General features: G+C 43.1%; 1 protein-coding gene across 7 annotated transcripts in view; it reads right to left on the reverse strand.

The window, feature by feature from the left end:
- The window catches only part of LOC133991827 (echinoderm microtubule-associated protein-like 4), a 35127-nt gene that overhangs the window by 792 nt on the left and 11835 nt on the right, over nt 1–22500 (reverse strand). For 3 of the 7 annotated variants that reach the window (XM_062430399.1, XM_062430400.1, XM_062430401.1), the window contains 18 exons: nt 21530–21565; nt 20515–20638; nt 16840–16989; nt 16683–16752; nt 14599–14709; nt 13402–13497; nt 12990–13124; nt 12089–12224; nt 10274–10422; nt 10067–10192; nt 9624–9755; nt 9329–9396; nt 7731–7819; nt 7237–7334; nt 5608–5695; nt 4669–4767; nt 4265–4395; nt 1–2271 (listed from right to left, as the gene is read on the reverse strand). The exon at nt 1–2271 is cut by the window's left edge and continues 792 nt beyond it. In XM_062430399.1, coding sequence (XP_062286383.1) covers nt 1813–2271; nt 4265–4395; nt 4669–4767; nt 5608–5695; nt 7237–7334; nt 7731–7819; nt 9329–9396; nt 9624–9755; nt 10067–10192; nt 10274–10422; nt 12089–12224; nt 12990–13124; nt 13402–13497; nt 14599–14709; nt 16683–16752; nt 16840–16989; nt 20515–20638; nt 21530–21565 — 2297 coding nt within the window. In that variant the 3' untranslated portion in view covers nt 1–1812. The remainder of the gene's footprint in view (nt 2272–4264; nt 4396–4668; nt 4768–5607; nt 5696–7236; nt 7335–7730; nt 7820–9328; nt 9397–9623; nt 9756–10066; nt 10193–10273; nt 10423–12088; nt 12225–12989; nt 13125–13401; nt 13498–14598; nt 14710–16682; nt 16753–16839; nt 16990–20514; nt 20639–21529; nt 21566–22500) is intronic. The other 4 variants (XR_009927021.1, XR_009927020.1, XR_009927019.1 and 1 more) reach the window with 4 other exon arrangements.

The raw sequence follows: 22500 nt of genomic DNA on the forward strand, positions 1-22500 counted from the left end.
GACAGATGACTATTAAAAAGGCAAGAACAAGACCCCCCCCCCCCCCCCCCTAAAAGAATGACATCATCCTGACATTCAGAAACGTTTTGAACAGAAATGGTCCAGAAGAGACGAAGACACAAAAACATCTTCAGCATTCATTCACTGAGTCCTAAAAATCAGCCAATCAGATGAGGGCAGATTGAATCATCTCACCTGATTGGCTAACTGTTGAAAATTATTTTTTAATCTGAATGTTTTACAGAGTAGGAGCCGCCGCCCCCTGGTGGTGACCAGAAATATACACACAGATATCCGCAGTATATACAGACAGACCTGAAGCTGCTGCAGAGAAACCTGCAGCCTATGTATCTGCTGCTGCTGCAGCCGACACACCTGCTGCTGCTGCAGCCGACACACCTGCTGCTGCTGCAGCCGACACACCTGCTGCTGCTGCAGCCGACACACCTGCTGCTGCTGCAGCCGACACACCTGCTGCTGCTGCTGCCGACACACCTGCTGCTGCAGCCGACACACCTGCTGCTGCTGCAGCCGACACACTTGCTGCTGCTGCAGCCGACACACCTGCTGCTGCTGCTGAGAAACCTGCAGCTGTCGGACATTACTGTTTCCTTCCTTTCCTCTTTCACTTTTTATTTCTGTTCTCTCTCGTTCGTTTTCTGTAGTACATCCTTCCTGCAAGTTTAGCATTAAAAGCCTTCCACCATACCATCTCTTTCCAAATGGCTTTTATTATGAAACACCGCCAGGAAGTCTTGAGTTGTCTGAGCTTAACAAAATAAAAGCATGGCAAACTGGGTGGAATGAAGGAGTCTTTCACCTGCTTTAATTTGTTCAGACTCTTCGCAGCATTTCAAACGTTTCCTTTGATTGTTAAAAAACAATAATCAATAATCAATAACACAGCAATAAAACTTTGATTAGATTTTTTTAACCTAATTTAAAACATTTAAGACTTGCAGGTTCTCTCTGACACTTCCTGTTAACTGCTCTGCTCTCATTGGAGGAGGGAACCTGAGGACCTGCCACACCTGGCTCAGGTGTCCCTACCTGTCCTCTGCTCAGCTACTAAACATCTGGACACCATGGCGACGTTTTGAAACCAACGACAGAGATTTTAGGTGTGACAGGTAACGTTTCCTCCTCCAGTCTCTGCGCAGGTAAATCAGCGTTTAACTCTCCAGGTGTTTAAAACTGTGACATCCCCTTTATTCTAACAGCTGATTGTTGAGAAAAGATGTGGCTGTGGCTGCAGGTTCACCCCCCCCCAGCCACAACCACACACACACTCCTGTGTTTGTACTTCTATCCTTGTGAGGACCTTCGCCCCCGATACCAAACTCAACCTCTGACCTCAAAACCAAACCTGAACCCTCAAACAGCCAAAGTGAGGACCGACAAAACGTCCTCACAATGCACAGACGTCCTCACAATGCAAACGTCCTCAAATATGCACAGACATCCTCACAATGCGGAAACGTCCTCACAATGCAAACGTCCTCACAATGCAAACGTCCTCACAATGCAAACGTCCTCACAATGCACAGACGTCCTCACAATGCGCAAACGTCCTCACAATGCAAACGTCCTCACAATGCAAACGTCCTCACAATGCGCAAACGTCCTCACAATGCAAACGTCCTCACAATGCACAGACGTCCTCACAATGCACAGACGTCCTCACAATGCAAACGTCCTCACACCTTAAGTCTAAAACTCAAACTGTTCCTCATACTGAAGATCTAAACCTGGTCCTCACAAAGATAGACTAACACACACACACACACACACACACACACTGAGCAATGGCCTCTATGAGGGGGGGGTTAGGGGGGGCAGCCCCTCATCGCTGGGCGTGGCTGTGTCGTCACTCGGGTCCAGGCTGTCCTTCAGACTCACTGTGCTGTCGGAGGGGGGCGGAGTGGACTCTGAACGAGGTGGGGTTAGCTCTGAGGGGGGTGGGTCTAACTCTGTGGGGGGCGGGGTTTCTGGGGAACATTCTTGGGTCCCATTGGCTGTTGGGGGAGGGGCGGGTTCCTCGGTGGGTGTGGCTGTTGTTGCGGGAGGGGGCGGAGTGAAGACAGGGTCCACCCTGCGGGGGGCGGAGTTAGAGAGGAGGCCGTCAGCCAGAGACAGAGACGACTTCTCCACCAGACGCCATTGCATGATGCTCGTGTCCTTCCCGCCCGTCGAGACCAGGTGACTGTCGTTAAACAGGAAGCTGACGTTGGTCACATGACTGCTGTGGGCGCTGTACTTATGGCTGGGAGCCTGGAGACACACGTAGTGATTATTGATTATTGACATGATCAATGTTTAATGATAACTGTAAAGTTAACGTTAGTAACTGTAAAATGAACGTTAGTAACTGTAAAGTTAACGTTAGTAACTGTAAAATGAACGTTAGTAACTGTAAAGTTAACGTTAGTAACTGTAAAGTTAACGTTAGTAACTGTGTAAAGTTAACGTTAGTAACTGTAAAGTTAACGTTAGTAACTGTAAAATGAACGTTAGTAACTGTAAAGTTAACGTTAGTAACTGTAAAGTTAATGTTAGTAACTCGGTAAAGTTAACGTTAGTAACTGTAAAATGAACGTTAGTAACTGTAAAGTTAACGTTAGTAACTGTAAAGTTAATGTTAGTAACTCGGTAAAGTTAACGTTAGTAACTGTAAAGTTAACGTTAGTAACTGTGTAAAGTTAACGTTAGTAACTGTGCTAACTTAACGTTAGTAACTGTAAAGTTAACGTTAGTCACTGTGTAAAGTTAACGTTAGTAACTGTGTAAAGTTAACGTTAGTAACTGTAAAGTTAACGTTAGTAACTGTGTAAAGTTAACGTTAGTAACTGTAAAGTTAACGTTAGTCACTGTGTAAACTTAACGTTAGTAACTGTAAAGTTAACGTTAGTCACTGTGCTAACTTAACGTTAGTAACTCGGTAAAGTTAACGTTAGTAACTGTGTAAAGTTAACGTTAGTAACTGTAAAGTTAACGTTAGTAACTGTAAAGTTAACGTTAGTAACTGTAAAGTTAACGTTAGTAACTGTGTAAAGTTAACGTTAGTAACTGTAAAGTTAACGTTAGTAACTGTGTAAAGTTAACATTAGTAACTGTGTTAAGCTAACGTTAGTAACTGTGTTAAGCTAACGTTAGTAACTGTGCTAACTTAACGTTAGTAACTGTGTAAAGTTAACGTTAGTAACTGTGTAAAGTTAACATTAGTAACTGTGTTAACGTTAGTAACTGTGTAAAGTTAATGTTAGTAACTGTGTAAAGTTAACGTTAGTAACTGTGTTAACGTTAGTAACTGTGTAAAGTTAATGTTAGTAACTCGGTAAAGTTAACGTTAGTAACTGTGTAAAGTTAACATTAGTAACTGTGTTAACGTTAGTAACTGTGTAAAGTTAATGTTAGTAACTGTGCTAACTTAACGTTAGTAACTGTAAAGTTAACGTTAGTAACTGTAAAGTTAACGTTAGTAACTGTGTAAAGTTAACGTTAGTAACTGTAAAGTTAACGTTAGTAACTGTGTAAAGTTAACATTAGTAACTGTGTTAAGCTAACGTTAGTAACTGTGTAAAGTTAACATTAGTAACTGTGTTAAGCTAACGTTAGTAACTGTGTTAAGCTAACGTTAGTAACTGTGCTAACTTAACGTTAGTAACTGTGTAAAGTTAACGTTAGTAACTGTGTAAAGTTAACGTTAGTAACTGTAAAGTTAATGTTAGTAACTGTGTAAAGTTAACGTTAATAACTGTGCTAACTTAACGTTAGTAACTGTGTAAAGTTAACGTTAGTAACTGTGTAAAGTTAACGTTAGTAACTGTAAAGTTAATGTTAGTAACTCGGTAAAGTTAACGTTAGTAACTGTGTAAAGTTAACGTTAGTAACTGTGTAAAGTTAACATTAGTAACTGTGTTAACGTTAGTAACTGTGTAAAGTTAACGTTAGTAACTGTGTAAAGTTAATGTTAGTAACTCGGTAAAGTTAACGTTAGTAACTGTGTAAAGTTAACATTAGTAACTGTGTTAACGTTAGTAACTGTGTAAAGTTAATGTTAGTAACTGTGCTAACTTAACGTTAGTAACTCGGTAAAGTTAACGTTAGTAACTGTGTTAACGTTAGTAACTCGGTAAAGCTAACGTTAGTAACTGTGTTAACGTTAGTAACTGTAAAGTTAACGTTAGTAACTGTGTAAAGTTAACATTAGTAACTGTGTTAAGCTAACGTTAGTAACTGTGTTAAGCTAACGTTAATAACTCACCTTGGCTCTGGAGCACGGATAGGCGAACAAGTGAACTTTGCAGAAGTCGTCAGCGAGCGCGATCACCTTCCTGTTGTGAGATCTGATCAGAGCGTTGATGTCAGTGCCGTCTGATCCCTCCGGCCACACACCTGCAACACAGACACAGACACACACACACACACACACACACACACACACACACACACAGAAACAGGTTCATGGGGTGTCCACATACGTTTGGACATGTAAACTTTGAGTCTTTTATTAGCTTCATTTTCAAGATTATTTATCTTCAAATTCATAAAAGTAAATGTTAATTTACATGTTAAACTACACACACACACACAGAAACACACACACACACAGAAACACACACACACACACACACACAGAAACACACACACACACACAGGTGTACTAACCGAACACGTGGTATCCCAGCACGCAGGTGTAAGTCGCCCAGTCGATGTCTTTACACTCCGAACGATTTCTGATCAGTTTACATCCGTTTGGAACGTCCCCTAAAAACACAGTATTATTACTACACAGTACTACTACTACACAGTATTATTACTACACAGTACTACTACTACACAGTACTACTACTACACAGTATTATTACTACACAGTACTACTACTACACAGTACTACTACTGCACAGTACTACTACTACACAGTACTACTACTGCACAGTACTACTACTACACAGTACTACTACTACACAGTATTATTACTACACAGTACTACTACTACACAGTATTATTACTACACAGTACTACTACTACACAGTATTATTACTACACAGTACTACTACTACACAGTATTATTACTACACAGTACTACTACTACACAGTATTATTACTACACAGTACTACTACTACACAGTACTACTACTGCACAGTACTACTACTGCACAGTACTACTATTACACAGTACTACTACTGCACAGTACTACTACTACACAGTACTACTACTGCACAGTACTACTACTACACAGTACTACTACTGCACAGTACTACTACTACACAGTACTACTACTGCACAGTACTACTACTACACAGTACTACTACTGCACAGTACTACTACTGCACAGTACTACTACTACACAGTACTGTTATTGCACAGTACTACTACTGCATTAAGTACTACTGTAGAGTACTACAGTACTACAGTAGAGTACTACAGTACTACAGTAGAGTACTACAGTACTACAGTAGAGTACTACAGTAAAGTACTACAGTACTACAGTAGAGTACTACAGTACTACAGTAGAGTACTACAGTACTACAGTAGAGTACTACAGTAGAGTACTACAGTAGAGTACTACAGTACTACAGTAGAGTACTACATTAAGTACTCACAGTAGAGGATCTCGTAGTCTCCAGAGTTGGACATGATGAAGTTGTTGTCAGGTGACCAGTCCAGATGTGTGATGTAGCTGGAATGTCCCTGTAAACACATCTGGATCATCAGTTCATCTGTCTGCCATCTATTCATCCATCCATCATCTATTCATCCATCCATCCATCATCCATCCATCATCTATTCATCCATCCATCATCTATTCATCCATCAATCATCTATTCATCCATCCATCATCATCCATCCATCATCTATTCATCCATCCATCATCTATTCATCCATCCATCATCTATTCATCCATCCATCATCTATTCATCCATCCATCATCTATTCATCCATCCATCTATTCATCCATCCATCATCCATCCATCATCTATTCATCCATCCATCATCCATCCATCCATCATCCATCCATCATCTATTCATCCATCCATCATCCATCCATCTATTCATCCATCCATCATCTATTCATCCATCCTTCATTCGTCCATCATCTATTCATCCATCCATCATCTATTCATCCATCCATCATCCATCCATCAATTCAACCATCATCTATTCATCCATCCATCATCCATCTATTCATCCATCCATCATCTATTCATCCATCCATCATCCATCATCTATTCATCCATCCATCATCTATTCATCCATCCTTCATTCATCCATCATCTATTCATCCATCCATCATCTATTCATCCATCCATCAATTCATCCATCATCTATTCATCCATCCATCATCCATCCATCATCCATCTATTCATCCATCCATCATCTATTCATCCATCATCCATCCATCATCTATTCATCCATCCATCATCTATTCATCCATCCATCATCCATCATCTATTCATCCATCCATCATCTATTCATCCATCCATCCATCATCCATCTATTCATCCATCCATCATCTATTCATCCATCCATCATCCATCCATCATCCATCCTCTATTCATCCATCCATCATCCATCCATCATCTATTCATCCATCCATCATCCATCCATCATCCATCCATCATCCATCCTCTATTCATCCATCCATCATCTATTCATCCATCATCTATTCATCCATCCATCATCCATCTATTCATCCATCCATCCATCATCCATCTATTCATCCATCCATCATCCATCTATTCATCCATCCATCATCATCCATCCATCATCCATCTATTCATCCATCCATCATCATCCCTCCATCCATCATCCATCTATCCATCCATTATCCATCCATCATCCATCCATCATCTATTCATCCATCCATCATCATCCATCCATCCATCAATCATCCATCCATCATCTATTCATCCATCATCTATTCATCCATCCATCATCTATTCATCCATCGTCCATCCATATATCATCCATCCATCCATCATCATCCATCCATCATCCATCCATCAATCCATCATCCATCCATCAATCCATCATCCATCCACCATCTATTCATCCATCATCTATCCATCATCTATTCATCCATCCATCATCCATCTATTCATCCATCCATCATCTATTCATCCATCATCCATCCATCCATCCATCATCCATTATCATCCATCCATCATCCATCCATCATCTATCATCCATCCATCCAGCTGTGAGCCTGTAGGATCCAGATGTTTACGTACTGTGCATTTCCCGTAGCGGCTGTATTTGCGTCCTCGCTCTGACACTGTGTACAGGTAGATGAAGTTATCATGTGACCCCACAGCCAGCAGGGAGCCATCTGCAAGAGAGGAGCATTATGGGATATGTAGTTGAGGAGAGGAGCATTATGGGATATGTAGTTGAGGAGAACAGCATTATGGGATATGTAGTTGAGGAGAAGAGCATTATGGGATATGTAGCTGAGGAGAGGAGCATTATGGGACATGTAGTTGAGGAGAAGAGCATTATGGGATATGTAGTTGAGGAGAAGAGCATTATGGGATATGTAGCTGAGGAGAGGAGCATTATGGGACATGTAGTTGAGGAGAGGAGCATTATGGGATATGTAGCTGAGGAGAGGAGCATTATGGGACATGTAGTTGAGGAGAGGAGCATTATGGGATATGTAGCTGAGGAGAGGAGCATTATGGGATATGTAGCTGAGGAGAGGAGCATTATGGGATATGTAGTTCACCTTCAGAGTAGCGCATGACAGACAGCTGCTCGTTGCCGTCGGTGTGGATCGCCACCAGGTCGGTGCTGTCAGCATCCAGAACGTACCACCTGGAACAGGATCAGGTTGGACCACATCATGACACAATAACAAAGCTTTTATTTTGAAAGCTCAGACAGGAAGCCCCTACAGCTCCCTTAGTTTGACAGAAGCTGAAACACAGTGAAATGTTTTAACTGTAAATAAACGTTCACATTTTCAGACAATGCAGAGTTTACTGACTAATTATTAAAAACCACCATGTGTAGTAGTAGTACTGTGTAGTAGTAGTACTGTGTAGTAGTAGTACTGTGTAGTAGTAGTAGTACTGTGTAGTAGTAGTACTGTGTAGTAATAGTACTGTGTAGTAGTAGTACTGTGTAGTAGTAGTACTGTGTAGTAATAGTACTGTGTAGTAGTAGTACTGTGTAGTAATAGTACTGTGTAGTAGTAGTACTGTGTAGTAGTAGTACTGTGTAGTAATAGTACTGTGTAGTAGTAGTACTGTGTAGTAATAGTACTGTGTAGTAGTAGTACTGTGTAGTAATAGTACTATGTAGTAGTAGTACTGTGTAGTAGTAGTACTGTGTAGTAGTAGTACTGTGTAGTAGTAGTACTGTGTAGTAATAGTACTATGTAGTAGTAGTAGTACTGTGTAGTAATAGTACTGTGCAGTAGTAGTACTGTGCAGTAGTAGTACTGTGTAGTAGTAGTACTGTGTAGTAATAGTACTGTGTAGTAGTAGTACTGTGTAGTAGTAGTACTGTGTAGTAGTAATAGTACTGTGTAGTAGTAGTACTGTGTAGTAGTAGTACTGTGTAGTAGTAATAGTACTGTGTAGTAATAGTACTGTGTAGTAGTAGTACTGTGTAGTAGTAGTACTGTGTAGTAGTAATAGTACTGTGTAGTAATAGTACTGTGTAGTAGTAGTACTGTGTAGTAGTAGTACTGTGCAGTAGTAGTACTGTGTAGTTATAGTACTGTGTAGTAATAGTACTGTGTAGTAGTAGTACTGTGTAGTAATAGTACTGTGTAGTAGTAGTACTGTGTAGTAGTAGTACTGTGCAGTAGTAGTACTGTGTAGTTATAGTACTGTGTAGTAATAGTACTGTGTAGTAGTAGTACTGTGTAGTAATAGTACTGTGTAGTAGTAGTACTGTGTAGTAGTAGTACTGTGTAGTAGTAGTACTGTGTAGTAATAGTACTGTGTAGTAGTAGTACTGTGTAGTAATAGTACTGTGTAGTAGTAGTACTGTGTAGTAGTAGTACTGTGTAGTAATAGTACTGTGTAGTAATAGTACTGTGTAGTAGTAGTACTGTGTAGTAGTAGTACTTAGTAGTAATAGTACTGTGTAGTAGTAGTATTGTGTAGTAGTAGTACTGTGTAGTAGTAGTACTGTGTAGTAGTAGTACTGTGTAGTAATAGTACTGTGTAGTAGTAGTATTGTGTAGTAGTAGTACTGTGTAGTAGTAGTATTGTGTAGTAGTAGTACTGTGTAGTAGTAGTACTGTGTTAGTATCACAGTGTTAAACTGTGATGTTCACATGAATAATAAACTTCATCATGTTGCTGTACTGACTTTCCTGAGTGTGTTCCTATGGCAACCACGGCTCCACTGGGATGGAAGTCGGCACAGTGTCCATGTTCCTGAGAGAGAGAGAGAGCTGTCAATCATCCATCAATCATCCATCAGCTGTCAATCATCCATCAGACAGCTGTCAATCATCCATCAATCAGCTGTCAATCATCCATCAGTCAGCTGTCAATCATCCATCAGTCAGCTGTCAATCATCCATCAGACAGCTGTCAATCATCCATCAATCAGCTGTCAATCATCCATCAGTCACCTCCAGTGTGTGACCCCGCCCCCTCACCTCCAGCGTGCGGCTCCACTGCAGCCTGTGATTGGTCGAGTTCCAGACGCACACCAACCGGTCCTGAGCACACGTCAGAAACATGTCCCGGGTCGGGTGAGACGCCAGCCCCCACAGCTCGTCTGTGTGACCCTGAACACACCACGACAAAGAGTTACAGAGACCCTGAACCCATCACAAGACAGAGACTTACAGAGACCCTGAACACACCACGACAAAAAGTTACAGAGACCCTGAACACACCACGACAAAGAGTTACAGAGACCCTGAACCCATCACAAGACAGAGAGTTACAGAGACCCTGAACACACCACAACAGAGACTTACAGAGACCCTGAACACATCACAAGACAGAGAGTTACAGAGACCCTGAACACACCACGACACATCCAAAGTGGTGACATCATAATGATGACGTCATGGTGATGTCACAGTGACCTCACCTGGACCTCCACAGTGAAGCCGTCGTTGAAGGTTCCTCTCAAGATGAAGTTTCGTGACGTCCCGACCAGGAACTCGTCCCCCTTCCCCTCCGACACGGCTCTGATGGTTCCGTACTGATCCGGGACCTGCGGAAACGCCACCTGTCAGTCATGTGATGTGTGATGTAAGCGTGTGATGTCAGCGTGTGATGTCAGCGTGTGTGTGACCTCGATCTCCCGCTCCGCCCGCAGCTCGTGGTCCCAGAGGACGATGCGACGGTCCTTCCCTCCTCCGGTCAGCAGAGTGCCGCTCCGCATCTCACACATACAGAACACGCTGCCCTCGTGACCTTTGACCTGCCGCACGATCTGAAACGCTGCACACACAATGACATCACAATGACATCACAGGCTCCAGGTAACAGGTTTGATTTCCTCCATCAAAATCAAAGACACACACACATAAACACACACACACACAAACACAAACACACACAGACACACACACACACAGCTGACAGCAGGAACTAATTAACTCATATTTTAATGAGTGAATAATTAACAGCTGTAATACTGATGTCTTCCAGCAGGGGGAATAATAACTGAGAGGTTGAGCTGCAGTTCCTCCAGCAGCCACCAGGAGGCAGACACTGACCGACTATAACTGTGAGGTTTAGCCGCAGTTCCTCCAGCGGCCACCAGGAGGCAAACACTGACTGACTATAACTGAAAGGTTTAGCTGCAGTTCCTCCAGCAGCCACCAGGAGGCAGACACTGACTGACTATAACTGTGAGGTTTAGCCGCAGTTCCTCCAGCGGCCACCAGGAGGCAGACACTGACTGACTATAACTGTGAGGTTTAGCTGCAGTTCCTCCAGCAGCCACCAGGAGGCAGACACTGACCGACTATAACTGTGAGGTTTAGCTGCAGTTCCTCCAGCAGCCACCAGGAGGCAGACACTGACTGACTATAACTGAGAGGTTGAGCTGCAGTTCCTCCAGCGGCCACCAGGAGGCAGACACTGACCGACTATAACTGTGAGGTTTAGCTGCAGTTCCTCCAGCGGCCACCAGGAGGCAGACACTGACCGACTATAACTGTGAGGTTTAGCTGCAGTTCCTCCAGCGGCCACCAGGAGGCAGACACTGATTGACTGATGTTTAACTGATAATAAACATTATAAAGCTGCAGTCAGGTGTCTATATGAACAGTAAAGTGTCTGTAATCACTCCTCCTTTTCATTTATTCTCATATATCTTATTCATATAATGACATTTACATTTATATATCACTTGACTGGAGACTGAGCTTCAGTGCTGAATCTGCAGCTGTTTCCCTTCATGTTACTGAAAGATTCACTTGAAGGAAAAGTTCACAATGCTTCTAATCTGTGTGTAAAGCAGCAGTCAGGAGTCTATATGAACAGTAGAGATGTTCCTCCTGTTCATTCTGACTATTAGAAGATCTCCTTCATAATAAACTTACCTTTTAATAGTCTGTTTAAATGGAGGACTGGATCACAGCAGCAGTCAGTAACAGTCAGTATGAACAGGAGGATCTCAGTCATTATAAAGTATCTGATCAGCTTCTATTGATCTTCATCAGTGTGAGTTAATCATATCAGTGATATCTGACACATTTACAGTGTTTCTAGCATCAGATTCCCTCTTAGTGTTTTCCTGTTGAGCTGTGCTGTAACCATAGTAACACAAAGACTTTACTACTAAAAACAGTGAAGATGAAGATTTGACTGAAGCTTCATATGAACAGACTGTGTGAGAGACTTTAATCTGCTGCTTAAATAATCGTCTGTTTGTTTCTGTCTGAACATGAAAAACGTTTAAATGTTGGCATCAAGAAACTCTGTTCAACCAGTCCAACAGGAAGTCACATTAAACCATTATATACACACACACACACACACACACACACACACCCCTCTCTGTGTTTTTTCTTGTTAAACTCTGAGTCACAGCAGTTTTATGCTGAGTGCAGCTCATCTATTCTTCTATTCATCCATTCACCGCCCCCCCCCCCCTCACCTCGGGGGCCCTTCCCAGTGGGCGTCTCTGCAGAGCTCCTGGTCCAGACCAGCAGGACTCCTCCAGAGTCTCCGGTCAGGATGTCTCCGGTGCTCAGGAAGGCCAGACACTGGATGAACTTCGGCTTCTCGTATTTCTGAAACAAGTCAAGAAAAAAACTTTGTACCAAATAATTCAACTTGCTTAAAAACAGTAAATAGTCAATAAAACACCATATCAACTAGTTTGGCATGATCTTACATTATAACTTTATATTAAATAAAGGTAATGGAATAATGATATAAAACCAACAAAAATACTAAATGTACATTTTAACAAACCTGATGCTGCTTTTAAATCTAGTTTAACTGATTTATTGATTCATGATCTCACCAACACTTATTATCACTGAGCCACGTTCCTCTTGTTCATAGTAACAGATGTTATTAATAGTTATTAATAGTATGAACAGCAGGAAGCTCTCGTTTAATCGGCTACAGTCAGAAACAAGCTGTTAAACTAAAACCATGACGCGTTGCCATGGAGACGCTGACAACCATGACGCGTTGCCATGGAGACGCTGACAACCATGACGCGTTGCCATGGAGACGCTGACAACCATGACGCGTTGCCATGGAGACGCTGACAACCATGACGCGTTGCCATGGATACGCTGACAACCATGACGCGTTGCCATGGAGACGCTGACAACCATGACGCGTTGCCATGGAGACGCTGACAACCATGACGCGTTGCCATGGAGACGCTGACAACCATGACGCGTTGCCATGGAGACGCTGACAACCATGACGCGTTGCCATGGAGACGCTGAGAACCATGACGCGTTGCCATGGAGACGCTGACAACCATGACGCGTTGCCATGGAGACGCTGACAGAGGTCCAACAGAAACGTGTCCTCACCCCGAAGATGCCCTGCTTACGGGCCAGCGAGGTTCCGCTCCAGGTCCAGAAGAAGATGTGGGACTTTCCACAGGTGACGATGGTGTTTGGGTCCGTGGGATGAAACTCCACATCCAGGACCACCTCGTTAGTGGTCTGCAACACACCAGAGACACGGAACCAGTTAGAACCAGGTAGAACCAGTTAGAATTGATCAGTAGTGATCAGTATTGATCAGTAGTGATCAGTATTGATCAGTATTGATCAGTAGTGATCAGTATTGATCAGTAGTGATCAGTATTGATCAGTATTGATCAGTAGTGATCAGTAGTGATCAGTAGTGATCAGTATTGATCAGTAGTGATCAGTAGTGATCAGTATTGATCAGTAGTGATCAGTAGTGATCAGTATAGTGGAGCGAGTGTGTGCTCACCTTGATTTCAGCAATCTTTGATTTCTTCTGCCAATCCCAAACTGTCAACATGTGATCGTTACAGTCGTCAATCACACTGAGGTGCTGCCCTGAGTCCTGAGAGACAGACAGGTAGAGACAGATAGACAGGTAGAGACAGACAGGTAGAGACAGACAGACAGGTAGAGACAGACAGGTAGAGACAGACAGGTAGAGACAGACAGACAGGTAGAGACAGACAGACAGGTAGAGACAGACAGACAGACAGACAGACAGACAGGTAGAGACAGACAGACAGGTAGAGACAGACAGACAGACAGGTAGAGACATATAGACAGGTAGAGACAGACAGGTAGAGACAGACAGGTAGAGACAGACAGACAGACAGACAGACAGGTAGAGACAGACAGGTAGAGACAGACAGACAGGTAGAGACAGACAGACAGACAGACAGACAGGTAGAGACAGACAGACAGGTAAAGACAGATAGACAGGTAGAGACAGACAGGTAGAGACAGACAGACAGGTGGAGACAAACAGACAGGTAGAGACAGACAGGTAGAGACAGACAGACAGGTAGAGACAGACAGGTAGAGACAGACAGACAGGTAGAGACAGACAGGTAGAGACAGACAGACAGGTAGAGACAGACAGACAGACAGGTAGAGACAGACAGACAGACAGGTAGAGACAGATAGACAGGTAGAGACAGACAGACAGGTAGAGACAGACAGACAGACAGGTAGAGACAGACAGACAGTTAGAGACAGACAGGTAGAGACAGACAGACAGGTAGAGACAGACAGACAGACAGACAGGTAGAGACAGACAGGTAGAGACAGACAGACAGGTAGAGACAGACAGACAGACAGACAGGTAGAGACAGACAGACAGGTAGAGACAGACAGACAGGTAGAGACAGACAGGTAGAGACAGACAGACAGGTAGAGACAGACAGACAGACAGGTAGAGACAGACAGACAGGTAGAGACAGACAGGTAGAGACAGACAGACAGGTAGAGACAGACAGGTAGAGACAGACAGACAGACAGGTAGAGACAGACAGACAGGTAGAGACAGACAGGTAGAGACAGACAGACAGGTAGAGACAGACAGACAGGTTAATGTCAGTTACTATGACTACTATGTAACAGTCACATGACCTGATGTGAGTACAGGTGGACTACAGTTCCCATGATGCACCTGGGCCATACTCACAGCTTTAGAGAAGGCCAGCGAGCCGACGCCTCGCTCGAACGTTCCCAAACCGATGATCTGCAGAGTGGAAAGACTCACGCTGTCCCAGACCCGGACGTTAGGCTGCAGCGCCTGGGGGGGGGGGGGGGGGGGTCAGTACTGCTGTTTATCACAGTAGTACTGTAATGTGTACTACTTCAGTACTGTGTGTACTACTTCAGTACTGTGTGTAGTACTCTGTGTGTAGTACTGCAGTATTATGTGTAGTACTGAGTAGTACTAACTGCAGTACTGTGTGTAGTACTGTGTAGTACTAACTGTAGTACTGTGTGTAGTACTAACTGCAGTACTGTGTGTAGTACTGAGTAGTACTAACTGCAGTACTGTGTGTAGTACTGTGTAGTACTAACTGTAGTACTGTGTGTAGTACTAACTGTAGTACTGTGTGTAGTACTGTGTAGTACTAACTGCAGTACTGTGTGTAGTACTTGTGTGTAGTACTGTGTAGTACTAACTGTAGTACTGTGTGTAGTACTTGTGTGTAGTACTGTGTAGTACTAACTGCAGTACTGTGTGTAGTACTTGTGTGTAGTACTGTGTAGTACTAACTGTAGTACTGTGTAGTACTAACTGCAGTACTGTGTGTAGTACTGTGTAGTACTAACTGTAGTACTGTGTGTAGTACTTGTGTGTAGTACTGTGTAGTACTAACTGCAGTACTGTGTGTAGTACTTGTGTGTAGTACTGTGTAGTACTAACTGCAGTACTGTGTAGTACTAACTGCAGTACTGTGTGTAGTACTGTGTAGTACTAACTGCAGTACTGTGTAACACTAACTGTAGTACTGTGTAGTACTAACTGTAGTACTGTGTGTAGTACTAACTGTAGTACTGTGTGTAGTACTAACTGTAGTACTGTGTGTAGTACTTGTGTGTAGTACTGTGTAGTACTAACTGCAGTACTGTGTGTAGTACTTGTGTGTAGTACTGTGTAGTACTAACTGCAGTACTGTGTGTGTAGTACTAACTGCAGTACTGTGTGTAGTACTGTGTAGTACTAACTGCAGTACTGTGTAGTACTAACTATAGTACTGTGTAGTACTAACTGCAGTACTGTGTAGTACTAACTGTAGTACTGTGTAGTACTAACTGTAGTACTGTGTAGTACTAACTGTAGTACTGTGTAGTACTAACTGCAGTACTGTGTGTAGTACTGTGTAGTACTAACTGCAGTACTGTGTGTAGTACTGTGTAGTACTAACTGTAGTACTGTGTAGTACTAACTGTAGTACTGTGTAGTACTAACTGCAGTACTGTGTGTAGTACTGTGTAGTACTAACTGCAGTACTGTGTGTAGTACTGTGTAGTACTAACTGCAGTACTGTGTAGTACTAACTGCAGTACTGTGTAGTACTAACTGCAGTACTGTGTGTAGTACTGTGTAGTACTAACTGCAGTACTGTGTGTAGTACTGTGTAGTACTAACTGCAGTACTGTGTGTAGTACTGTGTAGTACTAACTGCAGTACTGTGTGTAGTACTGTGTAGTACTAACTGCAGTACTGTGTAGTACTAACTGCAGTACTGTGTGTAGTACTAACTGCAGTACTGTGTAGTACTAACTGCAGTACTGTGTAGTACTAACTGCAGTACTGTGTGTAGTACTAACTGCAGTACTGTGTGTAGTACTGTGTAGTATTAACTGCAGTACTGTGTGTAGTACTGTGTAGTACTAACTGCAGTACTGTGTAGTACTAACTGCAGTACTGTGTAGTACTAACTGCAGTACTGTGTGTAGTACTGTGTAGTACTAACTGCAGTACTGTGTAGTACTAACTGCAGTACTGTGTAGTACTAACTGCAGTACTGTGTGTAGTACTGTGTAGTACTAACTGCAGTACTGTGTGTAGTACTGTGTAGTACTAACTGCAGTACTGTGTGTAGTACTGTGTAGTACTAACTGCAGTACTGTGTGTAGTACTGTGTAGTACTAACTGCAGTACTGTGTAGTACTAACTGCAGTACTGTGTAGTACTAACTGCAGTACTGTGTGTAGTACTGTGTAGTACTAACTGCAGTACTGTGTAGTACTAACTGCAGTACTCACCCGGCCGTCCTTGTCCACTCCAGCGATCTGACCCGTAGCGATGCGGATCTTGTCCGGATGGACGGCCAGACTGATGGACAGAGACACACAGTTATCAGCTGATGATGTCACTCACCTGGCTCCACATCGCAGCCAATCAGAGAGCAGCATGTCTCACCACTTGACGCAGTCGGTGTGTCCCAGGTAATGTCTCTGCGTGCGCTCCTCGTAGTTAAACAGCACCACGACGGACGCGATGAAGTACACGATCTCTCCGGTGGGGAGCAGGTAGACGTTGGCTCTGCAGTCTCTGCCACGGTACCCGTACCTGCCACGGGTCAAGGAAGCACCGGGATCTACTGGGATCTACTGGGATCTACTGGGATCTACTGGGATATACTGAGACCTACTGGAATCTACTGGGATCTACTGGGATATACTGGGATATACTGACAATCCAACTATGGGGGTAGGCTCTACTAATCTACATAGATCTACTGTGATCTACTGTGATCTACTCATGAGCTAAATAAAACTGCTGAAGATAAACTGAAGGTCTCAGGAATCTACTGATGAGCCTCAGCTGTCTCCTGCTGCCTGATATAAATATAATGTAGTTATAGAGCACAGCGCCCCCTGCCTGATATAAATATAATGTAGTTATAGAGCACAGCGCCCCCTGCCTGATATAAATATAATGTAGTTATAGAGCACAGCGCCCCCTGCCTGATATAAATATAATGTATAGTTATAGAGCACAGCGCCCCCTGCCTGATATAAATATAATGTAGTTATAGAGCACAGCGCCCCCTGCCTGATATAAATATAATGTATAGTTATAGAGCACAGCGCCCCCTGCCTGATATAAATATAATGTATAGTTATAGAGCACAGCGCCCCCTGCCTGATATAAATATAATGTAGTTATAGAGCACAGCGCCCCCTGCCTGATATAAATATAATGTAGTTATAGAGCACAGCGCCCCCTGCCTGATATAAATATAATGTAGTTATAGAGCACAGCGCCCCCTGCCTGATATAAATATAATGTATAGTTATAGAGCACAGCGCCCCCTGCCTGATATAAATATAATGTAGTTATAGAGCACAGCGCCCCCTGCCTGATATAAATATAATGTATAGTTATAGAGCACAGCGCCCCCTGCCTGATATAAATATAATGTATAGTTATAGAGCACAGCGCCCCCTGCCTGCTATAAATATAATGTAGTTATAGAGCACAGCGCCCCCTGCCTGATATAAATATAATGTAGTTATAGAGCACAGCGCCCCCTGCCTGATATAAATATAATGTATAGTTATAGAGCACAGCGCCCCCTGTCTGATATAAATATAATGTAGTTATAGAGCACAGCGCCCCCTGCCTGATATAAATATAATGTAGTTATAGAGCACAGCGCCCCCTGCCTGATATAAATATAATGTATAGTTATAGAGCACAGCGCCCCCTGCCTGATATAAATATAATGTAGTTATAGAGCACAGCGCCCCCTGCCTGATATAAATATAATGTAGTTATAGAGCACAGCGCCCCCTGCCTGATATAAATATAATGTATAGTTATAGAGCACAGCGCCCCCTGCCTGATATAAATATAATGTATAGTTATAGAGCACAGCGCCCCCTGCCTGATATAAATATAATGTATAGTTATAGAGCACAGCGCCCCCTGCCTGATATAAATATAATGTAGTTATAGAGCACAGCGCCCCCTGTCTGATATAAATATAATGTAGTTATAGAGCACAGCGCCCCCTGTCTGATATAAATATAATGTAGTTATAGAGCACAGCGCCCCCTGTCTGATATAAATATAATGTAGTTATAGAGCACAGCGCCCCCTGCCTGATATAAATATAATGTAGTTATAGAGCACAGCGCCCCCTGCCTGATATAAATATAATGTATAGTTATAGAGCACAGCGCCCCCTGCCTGATATAAATATAATGTAGTTATAGAGCACAGCGCCCCCTGCCTGATATAAATATAATGTATAGTTATAGAGCACAGCGCCCCCTGCCTGATATAAATATAATGTATAGTTATAGAGCACAGCGCCCCCTGTCTGATATAAATATAATGTATAGTTATAGAGCACAGCGCCCCCTGCCTGATATAAATATAATGTAGTTATAGAGCACAGCGCCCCCTGCCTGATATAAATATAATGTAGTTATAGAGCACAGCGCCCCCTGCCTGATATAAATATAATGTATAGTTATAGAGCACAGCGCCCCCTGCCTGATATAAATATAATGTATAGTTATAGAGCACAGCGCCCCCTGCCTGATATAAATATAATGTAGTTATAGAGCACAGCGCCCCCTGCCTGATATAAATATAATGTAGTTATAGAGCACAGCGCCCCCTGTCTGATATAAATATAATGTATAGTTATAGAGCACAGCGCCCCCTGCCTGATATAAATATAATGTATAGTTATAGAGCACAGCGCCCCCTGTCTGATATAAATATAATGTATAGTTATAGAGCACAGCGCCCCCTGCCTGATATAAATATAATGTATAGTTATAGAGCACAGCGCCCCCTGTCTGATATAAATATAATGTATAGTTATAGAGCACAGCGCCCCCTGTCTGATATAAATATAATGTATAGTTATAGAGCACAGCGCCCCCTGCCTGATATAAATATAATGTAGTTATAGAGCACAGCGCCCCCTGCCTGATATAAATATAATGTAGTTATAGAGCACAGCGCCCCCTGCCTGATATAAATATAATGTAGTTATAGAGCACAGCGCCCCCTGCCTGATATAAATATAATGTAGTTATAGAGCACAGCGCCCCCTGCCTGATATAAATATAATGTGTAGTTATAGAGCACAGCGCCCCCTGCCTGATATAAATATAATGTATAGTTATAGAGCACAGCGCCCCCTGCCTGATATAAATATAATGTAGTTATAGAGCACAGCGCCCCCTGGCTGATATAAATATAATGTAGTTATAGAGCACAGCGCCCCCTGCCTGATATAAATATAATGTAGTTATAGAGCACAGCGCCCCCTGCCTGATATAAATATAATGTAGTTATAGAGCACAGCGCCCCCTGCCTGATATAAATATAATGTAGTTATAGAGCACAGCGCCCCCTGCCTGATATAAATATAATGTAGTTATAGAGCACAGCGCCCACTGCCTGCTATAAATATAATGTAGTTATAGAGCACAGCGCCCCCTGCCTGATATAAATATAATGTATAGTTATAGAGCACAGCGCCCCCTGTCTGATATAAATATAATGTAGTTATAGAGCACAGCGCCCCCTGCCTGATATAAATATAATGTAGTTATAGAGCACAGCGCCCCCTGCCTGATATAAATATAATGTAGTTATAGAGCACAGCGCCCCCTGCCTGATATAAATATAATGTAGTTATAGAGCACAGCGCCCCCTGCCTGATATAAATATAATGTGTAGTTATAGAGCACAGCGCCCCCTGCCTGATATAAATATAATGTAGTTATAGAGCACAGCGCCCCCTGCCTGATATAAATATAATGTAGTTATAGAGCACAGCGCCCCCTGCCTGATATAAATATAATGTAGTTATAGAGCACAGCGCCCCCTGCCTGATATAAATATAATGTAGTTATAGAGCACAGCGCCCCCTGCCTGATATAAATATAATGTATAGTTATAGAGCACAGCGCCCCCTGCCTGATATAAATATAATGTAGTTATAGAGCACAGCGCCCCCTGCCTGATATAAATATAATGTAGTTATAGAGCACAGCGCCCCCTGGCTGATATAAATATAATGTAGTTATAGAGCACAGCGCCCCCTGCCTGCTGAATGAAGGATACACCCATTCCAGCTTCAGCCTCTCGGGTGGAAGGTCTGAGCGAACGTCCTCGTAGTTCTCGATGTCTGACGGGATGAACATCGTGATCGGTCGGCCGCGCATGAACATCTTGATGTGATTTCCCTCTGAAACACACAAATACCTCACAGTCAGCTGATCACACCTCAGTCAGCTGATCACACACCTCACAGTCAGCTGATCACACACCTCACAGTCAGCTGATCACACACCTCACAGTCAGCTGATCACACCTCAGTCAGCTGATCACACACCTCACAGTCAGCTGATCACACACACACCTCACAGTCAGCTGATCACACCTCAGTCAGCTGATCACACACCTCACAGTCAGCTGATCACACCTCAGTCAGCTGATCACACACCTCACAGTCAGCTGATCACACACCTCACAGTCAGCTGTGGGAGCAGACTCAGAACCAGGGACACACATCAGGTGAGAGACAGGTGAAAGGTGAGGGACAGGTGAGACAGGTGAGGGACAGGTGAGACAGGTGAGGGACAGGTGAGACAGGTGAGGGACAGGTGAAAGGTGAGGGACAGGTGAGGACGTGCTGATGTCATGCAGTCATGTGACGCAGGTGAAGCAGAACAGACAGGAACACCTGCTGAGTTGTTTACCTCCATAAAAACAAACCTTCACATCTGATTGGTCGGATTAATCTAATTAATCTAATGGATCTAATTAATCTAATGGATCTAATTGATTTCCTGTTAACCAACCTGACGCAGCGTCCAATCCTGAGCTTAGTCTGTTGTCACATGTCTGATGTTTAACTCGCCTCATTGGCAGGTTAGCGTTACCATGGAGACGCCTGTTCGACCTTATATGGAGGTAAACAAGGTGAGGAGGCGGGGCCACAGAGGTGTGACATCACCTGAGCGAAGCTGACCACGAAGAGCAGAGAGAGAAACGTGATTGGCCCAGAGCAGAAACAGGAAGTGCTGTTAGCATGTTAGCATGTTAGCCCGCTAGCTGGCGACTCAGCAGGACTCACCTGATTGGCTGTTTTTCTCTCGAGTCGACATTTTAGCTGGTTTGAAAAACAGAGATCATCACTCAGCGACACACACTACTACACACTGCTACACAATACAGACTACTACACACTGCTACACACTGCTACACACTGCTACACAATACACACTACTACACACTACTACACACTACTACACACTGCTACACACTACTACACACTGCTACACACTGCTACACAATACACACTGCTACACAATACACACTACTACACACTACTACACACTACTACACACTACTACACACTGCTACACACTGCTACACAATACACACTACTACACACTACTACACACTGCTACACAATACACACTACTACACACTGCTACACACTGCTACACAATACACACTACTACACACTGCTACACAATACACACTACTACACACTGCTACACAATACACACTACTACACACTACTACACACTGCTACACAATACACACTACTACACACTGCTACACAATACACACTACTACACACTGCTACACAATACACACTACTACACACTGCTACACAATACACACTACTACACACTACTACACACTACTACACACTGCTACACAATACACACTACTACACACTACTACACACTACTACACACTGCTACACACTGCTACACACAAACTACACTACTACACACTACTACACACTGCTACACACTACTACACACTGCTACACACTGCTACACAACACACACTACTACACACTGCTACACACTGCTACACAATACACACTACTACACACTGCTACACAATAAACACTGCTACACAATACTACACACTGCTACACAATGCACACTGCTACACACTGCTACACACTACTACACACTACTACACACTGCTACACACTACTACACACTGCTACACAATACTACACACAACTACACACTGCTACACAATACTACACACTACTACACACTGCTACACACTGCTACACAC

This window comes from Scomber scombrus, chromosome 12 (assembly GCF_963691925.1).
Source record: "Scomber scombrus chromosome 12, fScoSco1.1, whole genome shotgun sequence".
NCBI lineage: Eukaryota > Metazoa > Chordata > Actinopteri > Scombriformes > Scombridae > Scomber > Scomber scombrus.